This window comes from Neomonachus schauinslandi, chromosome 14, assembly GCF_002201575.2.
Source record: "Neomonachus schauinslandi chromosome 14, ASM220157v2, whole genome shotgun sequence".
In the NCBI taxonomy this organism is placed as follows: domain Eukaryota; kingdom Metazoa; phylum Chordata; class Mammalia; order Carnivora; family Phocidae; genus Neomonachus; species Neomonachus schauinslandi.
The window spans coordinates 70,923,328-70,942,693 of record NC_058416.1 but is presented as its reverse complement, the minus strand read 5'-3'; the positions used below and the strand labels follow the sequence as shown (position 1 = coordinate 70,942,693).

The 19,366-nt window shown below is 43.8% G+C and overlaps 2 protein-coding genes across 2 annotated transcripts in view; one reads left to right on the top strand and one right to left on the bottom strand.

The window, feature by feature from the left end:
• Positions 1-2,694, bottom strand: part of CHEK2 (checkpoint kinase 2) — a 51,982-nt gene extending 49,288 nt beyond the window's left edge. Inside the window, exon 1 of the mRNA XM_021703508.1 lies at positions 2,627-2,694. The gene's annotated coding sequence lies outside the window, so the exon portion shown is untranslated. The remainder of the gene's footprint in view (positions 1-2,626) is intronic.
• A 196-nt stretch (positions 2,695-2,890) lies between these two features.
• HSCB (HscB mitochondrial iron-sulfur cluster cochaperone) lies at positions 2,891-17,291 on the top strand. Its single transcript, XM_021703516.1, has 6 exons — positions 2,891-3,182; positions 4,682-4,778; positions 5,128-5,217; positions 5,793-5,937; positions 9,454-9,501; positions 17,138-17,291. Exons 1-6 carry the CDS (start codon positions 2,947-2,949, stop codon positions 17,227-17,229), a joined length of 708 nt encoding a protein of 235 aa, XP_021559191.1. The 5' UTR covers positions 2,891-2,946; the 3' UTR covers positions 17,230-17,291.
• Positions 17,292-19,366: the final 2,075 nt, after the last annotated feature.

Here is a 19,366-nt window from a genome sequence, read left to right as displayed (position 1 = left end):
AGCCTGCTTGGGATTCTCTCTCTCCCTCTCCCTCTGCCCCCTCACTCCACCCACCTCCCCCCACCCCTCCCCCCACCCCCCACACGAGGGCAATCTCTCTCTCCTAAAAAATAAAAAAGTAAAGGATAGGCATATTTACATCAGGAAAAAAAATAAATCCAGAGCAAGCATGTTCTGCAAAAGTTAAAATTCTAAGTCTAGATTGATCTATAGTTCCTCTGGGCTGTGCTTTTCATCATATCACTTTCACCAGATCAGTTTTTTGTATGACAGCCACAAACCACAGGAAAAAGAAAGAAAAAAATTATTCAAAGGTTATAAATAAGTTAAAAGAAATGAACTAATCTGGGGGTGGGAAGGAAGACTTCATAACAGCTTACATTCATCTAATTTTTTAAAAATTAGAAATGTGGGGCGCCTGAGTGGCTTGGTCGGTTAAGCACCTGCCTTCAGCTTGGGTCATGATCCCGGCGTCCTGGGACTGAGCCCCATGTTGGGCTCCCTGCTCAGTGGGAGTCTGCTTCTCCCTCTCCCTCTGCCTCCTGCTCCCCCTGCTTGTGCTTGCTCGCGCTCTCTCTCTCTCCATCAAATAAATACATAAATAAAATAAAATAAAACTTAGAAATGAGGGGTGCCTGGGTGGCTAAGTCAGTTAAGCATCTGCCTTCGGCTCAGCACTCTCCCTCTGTTGCTCCCCGTTTGCTCTCTGTCAAATACAGAAATAAATAAAATCTTAAAAAAAAAAAAAAATTATGGGGCGCCTGGGTGGCTCAGTCGTTAAGCGTCTGCCTTCGGCTCAGGTCATGATCCCAGGGTCCTGGGATCAAGCCCCGCATCGGGCTCCCTGCTCCGCCGGAAGCCTGCTTCTCCCTCTCTCACTCCCCCTGCTTGGGTTCCCTCTCTCGCTGTGTCTTTCTCTGTCAAATAAATTTAAAAAATCTTTAAAAAAAAAAATTAAAAAATTAGAAATGAAACTTAAAAGGTATTCATTAATACAATCAACACTACACTTAAATTTCATGTTTTGGAACAAGAAAGGGGAAGGGTCATGTGGCTTGGTATAGAAGATGGGCAAAGAAACTATAAACTAATTCACTGCACCACACCAGGGGTGACCATTTACATAAAATGTCACAGATACCCCTCCTCCCCCAAGCCTGCCCCAGGACGGTGAAGACCACATCCTGTTTGTTCACTCTAGATTCCCTGACTCCTAACTAAGGGCCAGGCTATTAATGAAGCAGAACACAAAGAAGATTATTCTAAACAACTCCACCTAGCCCTTTGTGATGCTGAGTAACTATAGGGGCTCACCTTTTATCCTAAATGGCCCTCCAGCCCAACAGAATCCTATAGAAACAATTGAGTCACAGGAGACCATAACAGGTTCCCACCCTCACTTTATAGAGTTAATTTGATGGACAGTTAAACTCTGACAACAGAAACTACAGTAAAGTCAAAGTAACTGTCAATCCCTAACTTTAAACCCCTAACATGATTTTTTATAAAAGGGGGGAGGGGAGTGCATTCTCTCTTCTCTCCAGATACACATACTCAGGCTCTTCCTCCAGGAGAACACAGTAAACATTACTCACACTGACTGTATTTATATAGCTTTCCAGATACAAAGATCCTGATGACTTTTTCTTAAACCACACCAGGGAGGTGATGCCCGAGCTGAGTGTGCCACTCCAGGACCTGCAGCTCTAATACTACTACCTTAGTCAAGGCTGCAACCTCTAATAGCTTTCTGAGCAACACTTCTCCACTCTGAGAACAGACAAAAGACTGTCAAGAAGTGGCTGCTATCCTCGTTTATTGTAAGGGTCCAGCAGACTGAAACCACATTAGCCTCAGCCATGAGGAGGAGAAAGTATATGGAAAGATTAGAGGCAGTTGAAACCACAATTTTAGGGCAAACAAGTCTGGAGTCAGATGCCTGAGTCAAACCTTTGCATGACCTTCAGGCAGATCACCACCTCACTGAATAGATCTTGAGGATTAAATGAGATGATACATGAACGTTCCTCCCCCAGTAATGCTTGATAATTGGGAGAACAGAATTCCAGTCCCAAAGAATCCGACAGCCGGAAAGGGTTTTACAAAAGCAACACAATTTTTTTTTTTTCAAAGAGAAACTGAGTCCCAAGGTGGACTGGTGCCCTCCTACCCTCTCTTCGCCACCCCACCCCACACACTTACTTATGTACACTCGCAGGGCATCCTCCTACACAGGTCAGTGTGTCTCCAGTTCCTGCAGCGCCTAGCTGCTAAAATTGGTTCTCAATAGGTTTTTTTCGAAATTGCATCTAAAATATGGTAATAATTACTAACATTCATTAACTATTTACAAAACAACTTCCCTCTGATTTTGAAGAACACAACTTTGTCCTTTCTTACCCTGCACGTCTGGGCCAGTTTCAGCTTGTAAGTAACAGGGGAAGTGAACTTCACCTCGAAGTTCATCTACAAAGGAAAACAGTCGCCCACGCACTCCTCTCCTCCCCCCGACCGAGGTTAAAAAACCACACAAAGTGAAAATTCGGGAGATTCCGCGCACACTAAGACCCTGGGCACGGGAATCGAATCCCCAAACACCCAAGAGAAGTTCTCCACCATGACTCACCGCGTGAGCCCACCTGGAGCCAAACACTCACAGCAGTCGCAGCCAGCGGAGTGGCGCTAACCAAGCACATACAAACTCCACCCTCAGCCAATTAAAACACCCCTGCGTCGCCGCCGGACCAATGAAGAGCGGCGGATGTGGCCGTCCACACGTAGCCTCAATGTTTGCTGGGAGTTGTAGTTTAAAATGAGGAGCGGGACACTCAGAATCCAGGATCCCGCCGGGTCAGCTCTCCAGCCAATCAGCAGCAGTAGTCTGGTCGGCCGCTCTCTCCGGGTTTCCCCCCGACAGGTTACCGAGGCGAGATAGGCCGCGGCCAGATGTGGGGCGGGAGAACTGGCGCCTTGCTCCGGGTGTCGGGGCTGTGGCCAGCAGGGGTCCTCGGAAGGAGACCGCTAAGCTGCAATGCTGCGTCTCTGGCGGGAAGGAATTCGCCCCAGTGTTGGAACTGCGGCGGCCCAGGGGGCCCCATGCGGGAGCATGGGTTCTTCTGCCCACAGTGCCGCGCGCTGCAGCCACCTGACCCCACTCGAGATTACTTCAGCCTCATGGACTGGTACGGGAGGCCGTTTCGGGAAACACGCGGGGGCGAGAGAGACGTCAGAGGCTCAGGAGCCAGGGGGTAGGGCCGCTAGTGCTTGGGAAGGAGAAGGCAGGACCGGTTAGATCGGTGGGCGGAGCCGTAGAGAAATAGGGGTGGGGCCTGGGAGCACGGAGGGTGGGATTGCGGCCAGTGAGAGAGGAAATTGAGGGGTGAACCTGAAGATAGGGCCTCTGAGGAATGAAGACGAGAAGGGTGGAGGGACTGGAGGGGCGGGGAAGGAACTTAGGGGAAATTGAAGGCGGGAGGCTTCTGTAGAGGGAGACCTGAGGGGCGGGGCCTGAGGGAAGTGTACTGGAGGGGCTGCAGAAAGACTCGATTTTGGCCCAACTCGAAATTGGCCCAATTTTAGCAGCTAGGCGCTGCAGACGGATAGGGTCAGAATGGTTAAAGTTGGGGCGCCTGGGTGGCTGTTGGTTAAGCGACTGCCTTCGGCTCAGGTCATGATCCCGGAGTCCCGGGATCGAGTCCCGCATCGGGCTCCCTGCTCGGCAGGGAGCCTGTTTCTGCCTCTGACCCTCCCCCCTCTCATGTGCTCTCTCTCTCTCATTCTCTCTGTCTCAAATAAATAAATAAAATCTTTAAAAAAAAAAAGAATGGTTAAAGTTGGATTGAGACTTTTAAGAAAGGCGTACTGAGGTATTATCCAAAATAAGGGAGTGAAGGAGCTTCCCGGTTTGTGAACACGTGGAGATGGGAGAGTAGTGCGCCTGGAGAGGGCTTGGAAGCTCCCCGGCCCTTTCCCTCATGCTTGTTTTCCATGCGGTTGTTCCTGAGTTACATCCTTTTATAATAAAATAAATCTAGAAAGAAAAACAAAATAGGGTGTAAAAGCACCGGAAAACTTAATATTGTGGTCTGAGTCTAAGGGAGAAATGAGAACTGGAGGGAAAGAGTCAGAAAAGTGGTTGTTTTTCCTGTTTTCCTCCGAACGTGGAGCTTGGAGAGGTGATGAAATTTGGGCAGAGCTAAACTGTTAAGACAGGGCACGCTCCGGGAACGTAAAGTGAAAGACAAAGACGAAAGGACCTGGGACTTCGAAAGATAGAATGGGATTCAGGAATGGTCCTTCCCCTTAACCCTGGGATGGGCCCCTACCAGTCACTCTGCACCTAGGATGTGCTGCTGTGAGGCTATCCTTTAAGTTCTGAAAGCATGCCAAACTTGCTTGCACCTCAGGGACTTTGCATGTTCCCTCTGCCTCTTGGTTACTTTTCTCTCTGATCTTTGATTATTTTTCATCATCATTCAGGTCTCAGCTCAAATGTCATCTCTTTGTCCACCACATGTACCACTTTCTCTGACCCTGTTCTCTTTTCCTTCACAGCACTTTTTGAGGTTATCTCTCTCTACGTGTATATTGCATTTACCCCCATGAGAACAGGAACCAGGCCCATAGTATACAAATCTATAAATATTTGGTGCATGAATTTTATCTCCCAATTTCCTTACAGCAACCGTGCCTTCAGAGTTGACACAGCAAAGCTCCAGACTAGGTACCAGGAACTACAGCGTCTTGTCCACCCTGATTTCTTCAGCCAGAGGTCTCAGGTAGCCTGTTGGCCACCCCAATCATACCCAAACACTAGTGTACATGGGGTGGGTGGCAGTGGCCTTGTGGTGATGTGATTATCAGAGATAGAGCTAAACAACCAGCTCCACCCTGGGGCAGCCTGACCCCAGCTGGCAGACCCTGAACCTGCCCTGCACTCACAGCTTTTACCTGACTTCCCAGAAGAATTAGACTACATTAGTTGAAAATAAAGACATCTCATCCCACACCACTTCTACTTGGGAGACTTCCTTAGTTGTCTGCCCATCAGTATTTTATGAAACAGTTTGTGAATGTAATTGTGGCTGATTTGGATGGTAATGAGATTATCTTCATCTCTACTAACAGACTGAAAAGGACTTCTCAGAGAAGCATTCAACCCTGGTGAATGATGCCTATAAGACCCTTCTGGCTCCCCTGAGCAGGGGACTATACCTAGTAAGGTGATTTCCCAACCCTCTATGCGTGACTACATGCTATCCATTGGGCTGTGGGACAGCTGTTCCCCTGCATTCAGCAGAAGAGTGCTTGAGACCTGAGCTAGTCTAGGGACCCAAAGATAATTAGCCTCAGTGATACTGCATGAGAATAGTTTTCTCTGAGTATTTGTAAATCTTACTTGCCCGAGTGCATTATTTTTTTACCATTTGGTAGCATTTAGGGGAGAGTATTTTGGGGCTTTTTGGTGGGGGAGGGAAGAGTTTAGCACCTTAGAATTTTAGGATTTAATAGAGCCTTTACAAATATCTAGTTCAGTCTCCCAAGTGGAGGAACAACTCCCCTAGGGTAACACAGTTCCAGGTAGCAGAGAGGAATCCCGTCCCAGCACTCCTGTCTCTGTCCAACCTTCCCATACCCTACCTTCTCATTTTCACTATTAAGACAGTTCAAGGTTTTTTTGTTTGTTTTTTTGTTTATGAATCGTATTCTGTTCTATTCTATGAGTAGGATTTATTACTCTGGCCACAGTCTCTTCAACCAACCTTACTTTTTTCTGCTTTATGTCCCAATAGCTAAAGCTCCATGGATTAGAGATTCCTGAAGGGACAGATGATGAAATGGACAGGCAATTCCTCATGGAAATAATGGAAATCAATGAAAAACTTGCAGAAGCTCAAAGTGAAGCTGCCATGAAAGAGATTGAATCTATTGTCAGAGGTAAAAGATAAAATACCACTGAATGCATTTTATTGCTGTTACAAGTACATGTCCAAGGTTAGGTGAAAAATGAATATAAAGACTACATATAGATCATCATAATGATTCAGGGAGTATTTTTTTTTCTTGGTTATACTGAAACCAGTTTTGACTGGAGGTTAGACTTGCAACATCTCTAACTTTCTGGAAAGCAGCCTTAAACCAAGAATGTAATAATATTTTGCAGATTGCAATCCTCCTTCCTACCCATGACATCATTAGATGTTATTATCGTCTCTGACAAGAATAATTAGGCCTTAGAAGTTCATGGAAATGCCCAAGGTCACATTGCAGAGCAAAGACTGAAAAACTGACTTCTGATCGCATATTACTTTGTTTTCCACTTTATTTCACACTGTATCAGGCAGGGTTCTCCAGAGAAACAGAACCAATAATATACATGTATATATGGAGAGAGAGAGGGAGAGAAAGAGAGAAACCTATTTTAAGGAATTGGCTCACAGAATTGTGAGGGCTAACAAGTCCAAAATATGTCGGGCAGACCAGGAGGCTGGAAGCTCAAGCAGGACTTCTATGCCTACATTATCTTTTTTTTTTTTTTTTTTAAAGATTTTATTTATTTGACAGTGAGAGATACAGCGAGAGAGGGAACACAAGCAGGGGGAGCAGGAGAGGGAGAAGCAGGCTTCCTGCTGAGCAGGGAGCCCGATGCGGGGCTCGATCCCAGAACCCTGGGATCATGACCTGAGCCGAAGGCAGACGCTTAACGACTGAGCCACCCAGGCGCCCTATCCAAGCTAATCTTTACTTAAAGTCAACTGGATGTAAATCACATCTACAAAATACCTTCACAGCAATATCTAGACTAGCGTTTGACCAAACAATTGGGCACCATAGCCCAACCAAGTTGACACATAAAATTAACCATGCCATGTAGAAGAAGTTCCAAGTTCTCGCTCCAATTGTATGCACATATGTACTTTCACAAATATTTGTGGCATGCCCGCTGTGTATCAAGCATTGTGCAAGACACCAGTGAACGAGAAAGACCCGTGTCTTCATGGAGTTTATATATTCCAACTCAACGTGTCCAAAATGGAATTCATGAGCCTCTCCCCTCCCTCCTAAAAAAAAAAAAACCAACCTATTCCTCTGCTGATGTTCCCTAAGTGAATGACACCATCCGGTTGCACAAGTCCAAAACACTGAGGAGGCGTTCTTAACAACTTATCCTCCCTTACCCCCGTAGACAGTCATCACCAAATCTTGAAATGCTGACCTTCTATATATGTCCCAAATCTGTCTGTCTTCACTGCCAGCACCCTGTTCCAAACTGCCATTCTTTCTCACCTGGACAACTGCAGTAGCTCCAGACTGGTCTAGCTATACTTCAATCGAATATATTCCTATACTGTCACTTATGAGATCTTTTGAAACCCAAATCTAATCATATTACACTTGGTTTTGCTTTAAAACTTTAAGTGGCTTCCCATTGCTCTCAGGTTAAAGACCAAAGTCTTTAGTAAAGCATACAAGGCCCTGTATGGTCTGACCTCTGCTTCCTCCCATTTGCCCCTCCACTCTAGCCACACAGGCCATTTCTAGTTCTTCATCTCTACCAGGCACCTTTCTACCCTAGGGCCTTTGCACATGCTGTTCTGCTTAAAACCCTCTTCTCCTCCTTCCACTAGTGAACTCTTCCTCTTGCAGATCTGGGGGCAATCATCACTACCTCAGAGAACCTCTTTATCTGTACCTTTTGGCAGTGGATACCTCCCCCTTACAGGACTAATCACAGTTATAACCTTACTGTTCTACATGAGATTATTTGACCAATGTCAGCCTCCCTCGCTCCCTCCTTAGACTAGAGGTTCTGCAGAGGCAGAAATTGTTTCTGCTTTTTGGTCCCCTCATATCCTCAGCCCAGGTAGTATATACAGCCCATGGTGTATATAACATGGGCTCAGTAAATATTAATTGAGTAAATAAATAATGAAAAAAGAAGCTAAAATCAATAAAATGGCGGGGGGGGGAGTCTATCAGGGATGTATCAACAGCCTTTCGGCTGGGTGGTGTTGGAAGAATACCTCAAGGCTTACGGTCATAAACCCCCTCTGCACAGCTTTGGAAGGCAGAGGAACATGACGCTCTGCTGTGAGCGGATCTTGGGTGCAGTGTCAACAGTGCCATTGACTTTACATGTAACCTTGAACAAGAAGCTTCACCCCTCTAAGCCTCAGTTTCCTCATCTGTAAAATGGAGATAACATTAGTACTGGTTGTTGCAAGGATTAAATTAAATCAAATAAAACATGTAAAACACATAACACAGTGCCTGGCCCATAGCAGGTGCCCAGTCACTGGTGGGGGTTATTCTAGCCCTATAGTGAATGTCTGGTTTCGAACAGGTCACTGACCTTCATTTAGATTAATTCCTAAGTTTCCTCCCCTATGAGCATTGTGCTAAGGCCCAAAGTAAGCAAATATTCAAGGGCATAGAGCTAGTTAGATCTGGGCAGAACTCCTGAGCCCCTAGACTCCTAGTCCAGTGTTCTTTTGTCAACACTACGTTGCTAGTTTCCCACAGCTGTCTAGGAGTCTGGAGACTTGGGGTCTGCTCCCAGCTCCTCCACTCAACCAACCATATGACTAGGGCCATCTCCCAATACCTGTAACTGCCTACAAAGGAGATATAACATATTTGAAAGTAGGCACCATATAAGTGATTGATACTTTTTATATCTGGAAAACACACTTACAGTAAAATTCTTCATTTCCTAATGAGGACACAAACACCAGGTAGCTGCTCCTTTACCTTATCTGGCATCTTCTCTCTTATGGTACAATATGATCTAAGTGTTTCATTTTCCTGGGAGGCTGTATAATTTGCAAGTGGTTGTTTGAAACACTGTAATGCCCTACCCATAGGCAATCCCAGTTTGCTAATTTTCTCCTACCTGAAATCTGGAAAATTCAGACTGCTTGGTGGGGACAATCAAAGCATTTCCCTGTCCTTTTTTTTTTTTTTTTAAATGATTGTATAGCCGTTCTATAAGCCTTAGTGATTGCCCCTCAGACCTTTCAGAGGTAGAAAAACATAATGTGAGTAGGGTCAGCTACACTAAACAGGAGCTGCTGGGGAGCCTGGGTGGCTCAGTCGGTTGAATGTCCGACTCTTGGTTTCAGCTCAGGTCATGATCTCAGGGTTGCGGGATTGAGCCTCAATTCGGGCTCTGCGCTCAGCAGGGAGTCTGCTTGAGATTCTGTCTCTCACCCTCTGCCCCTCCCCCGCACACACACGTGCACCCTCTCGCTCTCTCAAATAAAGATAAATAAATCTAAAACAAAACAAAACACAGGAGCTGCCATCATGGGACATGTGGACACAGGGCTTATGAGGCCTTACCCTGGAATCTAAGCTCCCTGTTGTATTGTGTTGAAACCAGCTACCAAGTATTATCTTCACATCATTAGTCTATATAAATAGAAAAATTAAGATAGTGATTTTCTCTTTCAGCTAAACAGAAAGAATTGACTGACAATGTGAGCAGAGCTTTTGAACAAGGTACTTTCTTCATGTCTTAACTTTCTTAAATGTGGAAAGAAACTGTAAGCACTGAGGTATAACCATCAATTCAATAAATAGCTATTTTATACCCATCCTATGATAAGTACATGGGGAGCTATAAAATATAGGCAAGTGGACATTTCTCCCTTCAAGGATTCACAGCTTGCTAGAGAAATAAGCTGTGTGCCAAAAACTGTGATATGCCAGTGAAAGAGTAGATGAAAGTGCTTCTGTTCCTCTTTAGCAAGTAGAAGTTAAGGTACGGGATGTAGGCTGAAGCCAACACAGGCAGATCCTGAGGGCAAGGCTGCACAGTCGACATTTGGTAAAGCCTGCACACCCCTTTCCTCTGCAAAGACCAGAAGGAGAAGCCCACAGCAGAGCTGTGCCCAAATTTCAAAGTAGGTATGTTCATCCTGGTCCCCATTGCCCCTGGCTTTCAGCTCAAAGAGATTCAGTCTATTTCTGGCTATTTTGAAGTAAGAACAGTCTTTCTCCATCCCAGATTTGTGCCACCCCTTAAATAAAGGAATAATGGCCCTTTGGCTGAAGGATCATTTGATTGCAGGAAGCCGAAGGCCACTCAAGCTAGCCCAGCTAGTTAAAAAGAGGTTATTATAGCTAAAAAGAGGTTATTATAAGGAATTAGGACTATGTCCCCAAATCCAAAGAGAAAGTCCCTGTGATGATTATAGTATACAGTGTTATATGAGCTCTTCTGGGGCAAAGCCTGGGAACCGGAAAGCAGTCTGAAACCAAAACTGTAGTCCTGGACTCGATGCCTCTGGCAGTTTCATTCCATCCTCTTCTCCTCATTATAAACCGGTTCCATCCACTTCCTCATTAGCGTACAGTGCTCCAAAATGGCCTCCCCCACTGGTGACTCCTTAGTTCGCCTAGGTCCATTACCTTATAAGAGCAAGGACTTTGACCATCTGACTAGAGTCCCCTAGACCCAACTCTAGATTCCCAAGAGGGGGGATTTGGTTGGCCCAGCTTGAGCCAGATGTCCACTCAAGTCCAGTCAGCTAGTGCTGAGGGAACAGGCTTATACAGTGTGCCATCCAGTTTGCAAGGACTGTAGAAGTCTATTCTGACACAGAGGCAGAGGAAGGGTCTCTGAATATATGTTAGGGAAATACAGATTAACAGCCTGATATGGCTGCCTGAAATCCATGAACCCAACCCACTGACTATTCAGGTGTTCCACCAGGGCTCACCCCCATCTCCTACTGCACTTTTGTAGATTTTTTTTTTCGTAGATTTTAAGAAGAATAAATAATATTAAGTACAATTTAAGGAATAAAAACAGAAGGAACACCCATGTCCCCACCACCCAGCTTAAGAAATAGAACATGCAAAGAGGATATACAAATAGTCAATAACTATGGAAAGATGTGCAACATCACTAATCATTAGGCAAATGAAAATCAAAACCACAACGAGATACTGATTAAGATGGCTAGTATTAGAAAACTCAGAAAATAACAAGTATTGGTGAGGTTCTGGAGAAGTTGAAACCATTGTGCACTGTTGGCGAGGATGTAAAATAGTGCAGCCACTACGGAAAACATTATGGTATTTCCTCAAGGAATTAAACATAGGATCACCATAAGATCTAGCAATTCCACTTCTAAGAATATACCTGAAGAATTGACAGCAGGGACTCTAAGAGATGCTTGTATGCTGTCAAAGGTAAAGCCAGGGGCGCCTGGGTGGCTCAGTTGGTTTAAGCGACTGCCTTCGGCTCAGGTCATGATCCTGGAGTCCCGGGATCGAGTCCCGCATCGGGCTCCCTGCTCGGCGGGGAGTCTGCTTCTCCCTCTGACCCTCCTCCCTCTCATGCTCTCTGTCTCTCATTCTCTCTGTCTCAAAAAAAAAAAAAAAATCTTAAAAAAAAAAAAAAAAAAAGGTAAAGCCAGATACTACTTAAAGTGGTAAGGATAGATTTTAATCAGTAATAACTATTGCAATAGGGAAGAGTCTGGTGTGAACTGAACTCCTGATTTATACAAAGGTTACTGGGCGTTTTAAAGAAAGAATGAAGGGCACCTGGGTGGCTCAGTTGGTTAAGCATCTGCCTTCAGCTCAGGTCATGATCCCAGGGTTCTGTGATTGAGCCCAGCATCAGGCTCCTTGCTCATTGGGGAGTCTGCTCCTCCCTCTCCCTTCCGCCCCCCCTACCCCCGCCCCCCCGCTCATGGTCTCTCTCTCTCTCTCTCTCTTAAATAAATAAATAAAATCTTAAAAAAAAATAAGGAGAATGAGGGAGTAGGGAGGGGAATGAGCATGGTCTCAGTAGAGTCTGGGAAATGAAAAATTACAGAAAGGGGAAGGTGGTGGTTTCATGTGAAACTGATCTGGTTTTGCTAACTGGGGCTTATTAAAGTTAGGCTTCTACCCTCCCTCAGACACTGGGAGATAGGGGTCCTATCTTCTGGTGTTAGCTGCAACAAACAGTAAGAAAGAAACAGGAAGAAGAGACATTCTTCTTTCCTCTGAACAATGTAAGTCCATTTCTCATTCGATCGCCCTTTGTTTATTAAGGACTAGCTGAGCCATCTGTTGAGACTTGGTAGAAGAGGATATTTGCTGGATGACGTGAGCAATCAGGCATTTAATGAGGAGCATCTCTATGGAAACAAAAAGAAAACAAAGGCTAATGGTGGGAACAGTATAAACCCAGTTTCTGAGTCCAGAGGGCGGGCAGTCACTTGAGAAGACACTGAACTCTTAAGCATCTTTACATGGTGGTGTGAGGACGGCAGTGATAATCCGATAGATTTCTTATTTTATAGTTTGACTGTTGGTAGTGATGGCATAGACATGAACATCACAGCCATGGCTATTTCCCAGAGCAGAGCATGGAGGACACAGGAGTTCTGGTGGACCTTTGGGGCAGCCCAAGTGGCAGCAAGTCCAGGCACAAAGGTTGCCCACGCGTGATTTGTAGGGATGAGTTCTTTGATGCTTATATCAAGTTGTCTGGCCTTAGCTTACAGGGCGTTTTCAGATCCTGGAGGAAAGGGCGACCACAAGAGACCCTGAGTCCCAAAAAGGATTAGGTTTTAGTTCTTAGTGATGCCAAGTCAGGAGGGAAGGAGAAAAATGGGGAACAGCGCTTTGGAGAGTTGTAGCCAGATATTCAAGGAAACTAGGAGAATTAAGAATTTGCTAAGGGAGGGCACCTGGGTGGCTCAGATGGTTAAGCGTCTGCCTTCGGCTCAGGTCATGATCCCAGCGTCCTGGGATCGAGTCCTGCATCGGGCTCCCTGCTCCTTGAGAGCCTGCTTCTCCCTCTGCCTCTCTCTCAATCTCTCTGTCTCTCATGAATAAATAAATAAAATCTTTAAAAAAAAAAAAAAGAATTTCCTAAGGGCTAAAAACAAAAAAAGAAAAAAAAAGAATTTGCCAAGGGCTGACAAAATGTGTAAGATGGCAAGATCCAATTTGGTTTATAGGAAGATAATAAAACCTCAAGATAGATTCCAGGTGTGATACACTTTTCCACTGTCATAAAATTTCTATCTATAGTCAATCCCCTTTTTAGTCAAAGGTTATCAAGGTAAGAATAGTTTTGTTTACAAAATAACTTTAGTTGCATTAAAGTTGGCCTAATTATCCACATGAATGCAACAAGAATAGTAATCTACAATACAGACCTTTTTGGTTTTTTTTAAGTAATTGATTTTTTTTAAAAGCTTTTATTTATTTGAGAGAGAGAATGAGAGAGAGAGAGAGAGCACATGAGAGGGGGGAGGGTCAGAGGGAGAAGCAGGCTCCCTGAGTAGGGAGCCCAATGCGGGACTCAATCCTGGGACTCCAGGATCATGACCTGAGCCGAAGGCAGTCGCTTAACCAACTGAGCCACCCAGGCGCCCCTTGAGTAATTGATTTTTTTTTTTTTAAAGATTTTATTTATTTATTTGGCAGAGAGAGACACAGCGAGAGAGGGAACACAAGCAGGGGGAGTGGGAGAGGGAGAAGCAGGCTTCCCGCTGAGCAGGGAGCCCGATGCGGGGCTCGATCCCAGGACCCTGGGATCATGACCTGAGCCGAAGGCAGACGCTTAACGACTGAGCCACCCAGGCGCCCCTGATTTTTTTTTTTTTAAGATTTTATTTATTTGACAGAGACAGAGATAGCGAGAGCAGGAACACAAGCAGCAGGAGTGGGAGAAGGAGAGCAGGCTTCCCGCCGAGGAGGGACCCTGATGCGGGGCTCGATCCTAGAACCCTGGGATCATGGCCTGAGCCAAAGGCAGACGCTTAATGACTGAGCCACCCAGGCGCCCAGTAATTGATTTTTTTAAAAAGATTTTATTTATTTTACTTGAGAGAGACGGGGAGAGAGAGAGAGAGAGGGTGGGGCAGAAGAGCACAAGCAGGAGGAGCAGCAGAGGGAGGGGGAGAAGCAGGCTCCCCGCTGAGCAGGGAGCCCAATGTGGCATCGATCCCAGGACCCTGGGATCATGACCTGAGCCGAAGGCAGACCCTTAACCAACTGAGCCACCCAGGCATCCCAAAACTTTGTCATTTTAACAGAGAAAACCAAACTCTGGTTTTGTCAGTACACTATTGAGATTAAAGTTCACTTCAAGAGGCGCCTGGCTGGCTCAGTCAGTGGAGTGTACGAGTCTTGATCTCAGGGTTGTGAGTTCAAGCCCCACGTTGGGTGTAGAGATTACTTAAAAAATAATAATAGTAAAATCTTTTTTAAGAATTAAAAAGTAGGGGCGCCTGGGTGGCTCAGTTGGTTAAGTAGCTGCCTTCCGCGCAGGTCATGATCCCAGCATCCTGGGATCCAGCCCCGCATTGGGCTCCCTGCTCCGCGGGAAGCCTGCTTCTCCCTCTCCCACTCCCCCTGCTTGTGTTCCCTCTCTCACTGTGTCTCTCTGCCAAATAAATAAAATCTTTAAAAAAAAAAAAGAATTAAAAAATAAAGTTCATTTCCAAAAAAAAAAAAAAAACTATAGGCACACCTGGATAGCTCAGTCAGTTAAGTGTCTACCTTTGGCTCAGGTCATGATCCCAGTGTCCTGGGATGGAGCCCCACATCGAGCCCCACATCCAACTCCCTGCTCAGCAGGGAGCCTACTTCTCCCTCTCCCTCTGCTGTTCCCACCACTTGTGCTCTCTGGCTCTATCTCTCTGTCAAATAAGTAAATAAAATCTTTAAAAAAAACAAAATCAGGGGCGCCTGGGTGGCTCAGCCGTTAAGCGTCTGCCTTCGGCTGAGGTCATGATCTCAGGGTCCCGGGATCGAGCCCCGCATCTCTCCATCTGCCATTCCCACCACTTGTGTTCTCTGGCTCTATCTCTCTGTCAAATAAATAAATAAAATCTTTAAAAAAAAACAAAATCAAAAAACAAACAACAAATATATATATATATATATATATATATATATATATATATATATATATAAATCCACTTAGCCAGCTTTGACCTCACAACATAAAATTCCTTTTCCACAAACCTCTACAACTCAATATCCATTCATATTTTGTTCCATTCTTTCCCTCTTTCACATTCTACTTTAGGACAAAATTACTCTCTTTTTATCTGAAAGGAAAAACACTCTTCATTCTTTACATACTTTTCATATAAAAACACATCCTACTTTTCTTCCATTCTTTGTATACAAAGTCGTTTCCCTTCAATCTTGTTACTCGTAGTCTTATTTTTTTACATATTAATTATAAATTTTAACCATTGGCAAACTTTATTTTACAGAGAAAATGAGGAAATAAACAATTGAGAACTATAATATACCAGTATTCTGTAGTAGATAAGCAAATTTTATGAATATACCATCTCATAAGCTATAGAGGTATATGTTTTTTATAATATTACTTTTTTTAATGTGGCAAGGACATGTTTTTTTGTTGTTGTTGTTTTGTTGTTGTTGTTTTTTAAAGATTTTATTTATTTATTTGAGACAGAATGAGAGAGAGAGAGAGCACATGAGAGGGGGGGGAGGGTCAGAGGGAGAAGCGGGCTCCCCGCCGAGCAGGGAGCCCGATGCGGGACTCGATCCCGGGACTCCAGGATCATGACCCGAGCCGAAGGCAGTCGCTCAACCAACTGAGCCACCCAGGCGCCCAAGGACATGTTTATTAGGAGATCCAAGATCAAAAAAAAAAGAGACCCAAGATCCTTGGCTTCTCTGTACCATATAAAAATAAATAGCCAAAAGTATATAAACTTAAACTTTTGCTTAATAGTGAATGTTTTAACACTTTATCTTATTTAGAAATTATGTATATATTTAATAAAGATCTATTATTTAACTTAGCTTACCATGACTCTAAGGTTCCAAGTTGCCAAAAAGATTTTGGAAATGATTTTTAGGCAGCATATTATAAAACATAATTATCATTATAAATAAAGTTTGTCAGGGACACCTAGGTGGCTCAGTCAGTTAAGCATTTGTCTTCGACTCAGGTCATGATCCTAGGGTCCTGGGATCAAGCCCCACATCGGGCTCCCTGCTCAGCAGGGAGCCTACTTCTCCCTCTCCTCCCTTCTCATTCTCTCTCTCTCCCTATCTCTGTCTCTCTCTCAAATAAATAAAATCTTTAAAAAGAATAAAATAAAATAAATTCAATTACTTTAAATTCAATTAATTAACATATAATGTATTATTTGTTTCAGGGGTACGGGTCTGTGATTCATCAGTCTTATATAATACCCAGTGCTCATTACAACATATACCCTCCCTAATGTCCATCACCCAGTTACCCCATTCCCCCCTCAGTTTGTTTCCTAAGATTAAGAGTCTCTTATGGTTTGTCTCCCTCTCCGATTTCGTCTTGTTTCATTTTTTCCTCTCTCCTCTATGATTCTCTGCCTTGTTTCTCAAATTCTGCATATCAGTGAGATCATATGATAATTCTTTTTCTGATTGACTTATTTCACTTAGCATAATACTCTCTAGTTCCATCCACGTCATTGCAAATGGCAAGATTTCATTTTTTTGATGGCTACGTATTATTCCATTATATATATATATACATATATATATATACCACATCTTCTTTATCCATTCATCTGTCGATGGACATCTCAGCTCTTTCCATAGTTTGGCTATCGTGGACATTGCTGCTACAAACATTGGGGTGCGGTGACCCTTCGGATCGCTACATTTGTATCTTTGGGGTAAATACCCAGTAGTGCAATTGCTGGGTCATAGGGAGGATACAACTCTTTTAAGGGATTTTTATAAATTAATTTGGTAATACCATCGGGAGATAGGGAAATATACATATCAGACATACATAAATATACAGACATGCAAATACAGATCTCACAGGTTTGTTTTGTTTTGTTCTTAAGATTTTATTTATTTGACAGAGAGAGACATGGTGAGAGAGGGAACACAAGCCGGGGGAATGGGAAAGGGAGAAGCAGGCTTCCCGCGGAGCAGGGAGCCCGACGCAGGGCTCGATCCCAGGACCCTGGGATCATGACCTGAGCTGAAGGCAGACACTTAACGACTGAGCCATCCAGGCGCCCTGCACAGTTTTCATTTTAAAACTTTATCTGTGATTCAGACTGGCTACCTTGGTCAATAGAGTTAGTTTTATTCTTGCTTAAATGAAGCCTCACCTTAACATCTCTGTTTATTTCAGATGATTTGGAAAAAGCCAAGGAAATGTTAACAAAGATGAGATACTTTTCAAATATAGAAGAAAAGATCAAGTTAAAGAAGATTCCCCTCTAATGATTACTAGTTTAAAAGTTTCCAAAAAAAAAAGTTTCAAAAATAAAGTTCTTGTATATTTCTTTTCTGGCTTCTTTTAATTGAGACTAGAGATGCATTCACCGCTTTTACCATCTTAGTTAAACCTGTGGCTCAGGCATTAATGGATGGCAAAGTTTACCATGCGGGAGGAAACAGTGTAGCCAGAGCTTGGGTGCTCAGTTCTTTGTGTGATCCTTGATACAGCATGCTCCCCATCTAGGCCAGTAAAAGAAGTAGGGATGGGGCCAACTTGAGGCTCTGGAGAAAGGGTTGGCACACTTTTACTGCAAAGGGCCAGATAGTAAATGCTTTAGGCTTTGTGGCCCATACTGCCTCTGTTATAACTGCTCAACTCTGTCATGATAGCATTTTGTTTACAAAACAGGCAGTGGGTTAGATTTGACCCAGAGATTCCCAACCTCTGCCCTAGAACCATATCTTCTTTCTAATGGCCGGCCCTTCACTAGTGCCCTTGTTAGTATAGTCTTAGGGCATTCAGTTTAGTAACCATGCAAAGCTGCCTAAGGATTTCTTAGGCCTACATTTAAAAATGTAGGTAATATTATCAAGAGTTATTCTGGTGGGGCCATGATGGGTGTAGAGATTACCAAAAAAAGAAAAAGACAGAAATTCCAAGAAATAACAACTCTTGGAAATTGAAGAGTTTCCTTCAATTTGTTGTTTAAATTGAAAAATCAGAGTTCTGAACCAAGGTTCAACTCCTAGAGCTTAAAATTACAGCCCCTTTGCGTCCTCCCTCACCCTTGTCTAAGAATTTATATCTTGTGAATCCTGATCCTATTCTACTCAGTTTGTTAACATTTTAGGATTTATGGATCCTCTGAAGGCAAATTAACCACAGCAGCTGTCTGGCTTAATGGTATTTAGGAATATCAGTACAATCACCAGCCCTCTTATATTTTACAAGGAGAATGAGTTACTTGTCTAAAAACACACAGGGAGTCTTTAAGTGAACTATTACAATGCAAGCAAATGTCCTGATTAAATTGGGTGCCTCTGTAAAGAAACAGGAGATGAAAGCAGTGTTTGAAATAGTTCTGCAATCTTCATTCCTTTTTCAGAACGATGATCAAGGACCAAAACAATCTGACCACAAAAAGAAATCAGATAAACATTTTTGGAGGAACTTCAAAGAAACTTTCCCCTTACCTGCTGCCATCAGCTAGAAAGGCCACTAGGCCTCCCAGCTAACTACTTCTGATTTAGGGGATAAATAAAAAAGACTTTATTTCTAAGTGTAATGACTTTTGTTTTTTCTTTTTTATTTTTCCTTCACTCTTCCAAAATCTTTCCCTGTTAGGGTAAAAGTCCAAGTTTAGCGGGACTTCTAAATCCAGGAACCCTTGCAAGTGTTCCCTGTCAAAGCCCTATGAGGAGGTAGGCTTCTAGACATCTGGAAGGTTAGCAGCCCTATTTAGACTAGAGTTTTTTGGTTTTCCCTTTTTTTTTTTTTTTTAAGTTTATTTAAGTAATCTCTACACCCAATGTGAGGCTGGAACTCATGACCCCAAGATCAAGAGTTGCATGCTCTTCTGAATGAGCCAGCCAGGCACCCCTGAATTAAAGTTTCTTTCTTTTTTTTTTTTTTTAAGATTTTATTTATTTGTCAGAGAGAGAGAGAGCGAGAGAGCACAAGCAGGGGTAGTGCTAGGGAGAGGGAGAAGTAGGCTCCCGCTTAGCTGAGAGCACTGATACAGGGCTCAGTCCGACCTGAGCCGAAGGCAGATGCTTAACCAACTGAGCCACCCAGGCATCCCTGAATTAAAGTTTCTGACCAAGTGAAGCAAATTGAGCCCTCACCTCCCTCCCCACATCATTCCCAATATAGAAAAAATTTATCAGAACAAGTAAGAGGTTTTGACTAATTTGTGGTTATTTCTTCTCAGACTCTGTTGTCAGAAAGGCCCAGTATTATGGATTGGATGTGTCTCCCCCCACCCCACCCCCCAGAAAATTCATATGGTATGGTGAAGCCCTAACCCACAGTGGGGCTATATTTGGAGATGGTGCCTCTAAAAATTAATTGAGGTTAAATGAGGTCATATAAGATTCCCATCAGACAGGATTGGTGTCTTTATGAGAAAAGACACCAGGG

What these genes read in the sequence shown, in the direction of transcription:
- HSCB (XM_021703516.1), top strand. Translation starts at nt 2,947, where the DNA reads ATGTGGGGCGGGAGAACTGGCGCCTTGCTCCGGGTGTCGGGGCTGTGG. An exon ending in GATTGAATCTATTGTCAGAG is followed by an intron (nt 5,938 to 9,453) that starts GTAAAAGATAAA and finishes TTTCTCTTTCAG; the next exon opens with CTAAACAGAAAGAATTGACT. An exon ending in GAGCAGAGCTTTTGAACAAG is followed by an intron (nt 9,502 to 17,137) that starts GTACTTTCTTCA and finishes TGTTTATTTCAG; the next exon opens with ATGATTTGGAAAAAGCCAAG.